This window comes from Arachis ipaensis, chromosome B8 (genome assembly GCF_059453495.1).
Source record: "Arachis ipaensis isolate K30076 ecotype BB chromosome B8, ASM5945349v1, whole genome shotgun sequence".
Taxonomy (NCBI): Eukaryota; Viridiplantae; Streptophyta; class Magnoliopsida; order Fabales; family Fabaceae; genus Arachis; species Arachis ipaensis.
In genome coordinates, this window is record NC_142443.1 from 13834345 (window position 1) to 13837683 (window position 3339).

Genomic DNA, 3339 nt, shown 5'->3' on the forward strand with positions numbered 1-3339 from the left:
GTCGACGCGGCCGCGGGGTACCGGTATCTGAGCTTCATGGATGCCTACTCCGGCTACAACCAGATACCGATGCACCGGCCAGATGAGGATAAAACGGCGTTCATAACGCCAGGAGGGACTTACTGCTACAAGGTGATGCCTTTTGGTCTGAAAAACACAGGGACGACGTACCAGAGGCTGATGAACAAAATATTCAGCAATATTATCGGCAAAACGGTAGAAGTCTACGTGGACGATATCCTCGCAAAGACCGCCCGACCTGAAGACCTCCTAAGCGACCTGGAGAATGTGTTCACATCCCTCCGACAACACGGCATGAGGCTCAACCCGCTAAAGTGTGCCTTTGCCATGGAGGCCGAAAAGTTCCTGGGTTTCATGATAACCCAAAGGGGAGTGGAAGCCAACCCCGAAAAGTGCCAAGCGATACTCCAGATGAGGAGTTCGGGTTGCATCAAAGACATTCAGCGGCAGGCGGGAAGGCTCACTGCATTGTCCCGTTTCCTCGGTGCATCGGCAGCAAAGGCCCTACCCTTCTTCAACCTGATGAAGAAAGGAATAGCGTTTGAATGAACCTCTGCGTGCGAGGAGGCATTCAACCACTTCAAAAAAATCCTAGCAACACCCCATGTGCTCGGGAAACCCAGAGCCGGCGAACCACTCTACCTATACCTAGCCATAACAGAAGGAGCGCTTGCAGCGGTGCTGGTGCGAGAAGAAGGGAAGGCCCAGAAACCGATCTACTTCGTGAGTAAAGCGCTGCAAGGGGCAGAACTCAGGTACAACAAGCTGGAAAAATTGGCACTAGCACTCTTGATCTCTTCCCGCAAACTACGACAATACTTCCAGAGCCACCGATTGGTCATGAGAACGGACTATGGGATACGTCAGGTGCTCCAAAAACTTGATTTGGCGGGGAGGATGATAACCTGGGCCATCGAGCTGTCCCAATACGATCTGAGCTACGAACCCCGACACGCGATCAAGGCGCAAGCGATAGCGGACTTCCTAGTGGAAGTAACCGGAGCCGAGGATACGGGCACACGGTGGAAGCTCCTTGTGGACGGGGCTTCCAACCAGACGACCGGGGGCGCCGGGATCATCTTAGAAATCCCGGCCGGAGTCATTTACGAACAATCAGTCAAGTTCGAGTTTCCCGTATCAAACAACCAAGTAGAATACGAAGCCCTTCTGGGGGGCTTGGTTCTATCTTGGGAAGTCGGGGCTACAAGGTTGGAGGTATGCAGTGACTCGCAGGTCGTCACCGCGCAAGTAAATGGAAGCTACCAAGCCAGAGACTCGCTGCTACAAAAATACTTGGAAAGGGTCAAAGAACTGAGAAAACAATTTGAGGAGGTCACGGTCCAGCACATCCCAAGGGAAAGAAACACACGAGCAGACCTCCTATCCAAGTTGGCAAGCACGAAACCTGGGACCGGCAACCGCTCCCTCATTCAAGGCATCGCGAAAGAGCCCACAGTTACCCTACACCTGACCACGATGAGCCCCTCCTGGATGGACCCCATCACCAATTTCTTGAAAAACGGCAAACTCCCTACGGATGGAAAGGAAGCCAAAGCATTGAGAAGGGAGGCTGCCAAGTACACGGTCATACAGGACCAGCTATTCAAAAAGGGACTTAGCCAACCTTTGCTGAAGTGCCTATACCCCGACCAGACGGACTACGTGCTCAGAGAAGTCCATGAGGGATGCTGCAGCCACCATATCGGGGGCAAACCCCTAGCAAGGAAGCTCATCCGAGCTGGATATTACTGGCCGTCAATGATGAATGACTCCAGAGAATTCGTGAAGAAATGCGCCAAGTGTCAACAGAACGCCAACTTCCACAGAGCACCAGCTTCCGAGCTAAGCCTACTGATGTCTTCCCGACCTTTTGCACAGTGGGGAGTCGACCTCTTGGGGCCCTTCCCGGTTGGCCCAGGGCAAGTCAAGTACCTCATAGTTGCCGTCGACTACTACACCAAATGGATAGAGGCTGAACCGCTATCCAGCATATCCTCATCCAATTGTAGAAAGTTAATGTGGAGGCAGGTGATAACCCGGTTCGGCATCCCAGAAATCGTCATTTCGGATAATGGGACATAATTCACCGATAAGAAGTTTGCAGAGTTTCTCGCCGGCCTGGGGATAAAACAGAAGTTCTCCTCCGTCAAACACCCACAGACGAATGGACAAGTGGAGTCCGCAAATAAAGTCATCCTGCTAGGCCTCAAAAAGTGTTTAGATAGCAAAAAAGGCGCATGGGCTGACGAGCTCGCCTCGGTCCTCTGGTCCTACCGAACAACCGAGCAAAGCTCCACAGGAGAAACCCCCTTTCGCCTAACATACGGGGTCAACGCGGTGATACCTGTGGAAATTGGCGAACCGAGTCTAAACTGAATGTGGGCCGGCCCGACCGGGGCACCACCCGACCCGAACGGTTAGGAGCAAGGCGCCCGATCGCCGACCCGGACACGCGTCCCTGACAGCTTCGCTACAGCTGTGCAAGGGAGACCTTGAAGAAGGTGGGCCTGCCCTTGCGGGGCCCACCTCTGATACGGTATATATGGGGAAGGACCTACCCTTCCCCCAAGGTACGTCACATACCATCCTATCTTTACTCGCCTGCACACTTCACTGACTTGAGCGTCGGAGTGTCCTTGCAGGTGACACCCCCCCTTTCCATCCGAAGAGTTCGGGACCTCGCCTACCCTCAGCCCAGAGACGTGTGATCAGACGACTCCCCCTTTCTCGATCAGAATATCAACCCAACCCGTCCGGTATCCGACTTACCGAACAATATTATAAGAGAACCTCATCTTTTTACCAACAGTTTTTCCATTCTATAGTTTCTATAAAGAAAAAAGACATAATAATATTGTATTTGGCAAGAATATATGGGATTTTGAAAGATTAAAGCATAGGTTTAGTTCTTAATATATTCGTAGATAAAGTGCAGAGTAGATAAAAAGACAGCTAATAAAAGAATAAATGGTTAAAACTTCCTCAATACTAATAATCGTAGTGTATGATAGGTGTTCTATAACTTCTTTGGATTTGCTTGTTTCCTTATTATTATATGTTGTTCTGTTTAATTTATGCTAAAAAGACTTATGATAATCATTTTATCATGGTAGTGTAAAAGTTGTAGGTATTATACTTTTTTTTATATGCTCTTAAATCCCATGTTGTTGATGGATATTTGTGACTCAGTAATTATTAAAAGAAACTGGATTAATATCTATTTTATATTCTATTTAAATTATAATAGTGAGTAAATATTTTTTTTTCAAAATAAATAATGCGATTTTTTCATAAAAACAACGTTTAAATAATTGTGAA

At 48.8% G+C, this 3339-nt stretch overlaps 1 protein-coding gene across 1 annotated transcript; it reads left to right on the forward strand.

Annotated features, from left to right (window-relative positions):
• Nucleotides 1–348: 348 nt before the first annotated feature.
• On the forward strand, nucleotides 349–2103 carry LOC107610519 (uncharacterized). The gene is made up of 2 exons (XM_016312568.2): nucleotides 349–560; nucleotides 645–2103. The coding sequence occupies exons 1-2, from the start codon at nucleotides 349–351 to the stop codon at nucleotides 2101–2103; spliced, it is 1671 nt and encodes a 556-aa protein (XP_016168054.2).
• Nucleotides 2104–3339: the final 1236 nt, after the last annotated feature.

Excerpts from the sequence above, each read along its gene's own strand:
- LOC107610519 (XM_016312568.2), top strand. The coding sequence starts at position 349 with ATGGAGGCCGAAAAGTTCCTGGGTTTCATGATAACCCAAAGGGGAGTG. Across the intron at positions 561-644 it reads CTGATGAAGAAAGGAATAGC|AGCCGGCGAACCACTCTACC; the intron begins GTTTGAATGAAC and ends CGGGAAACCCAG.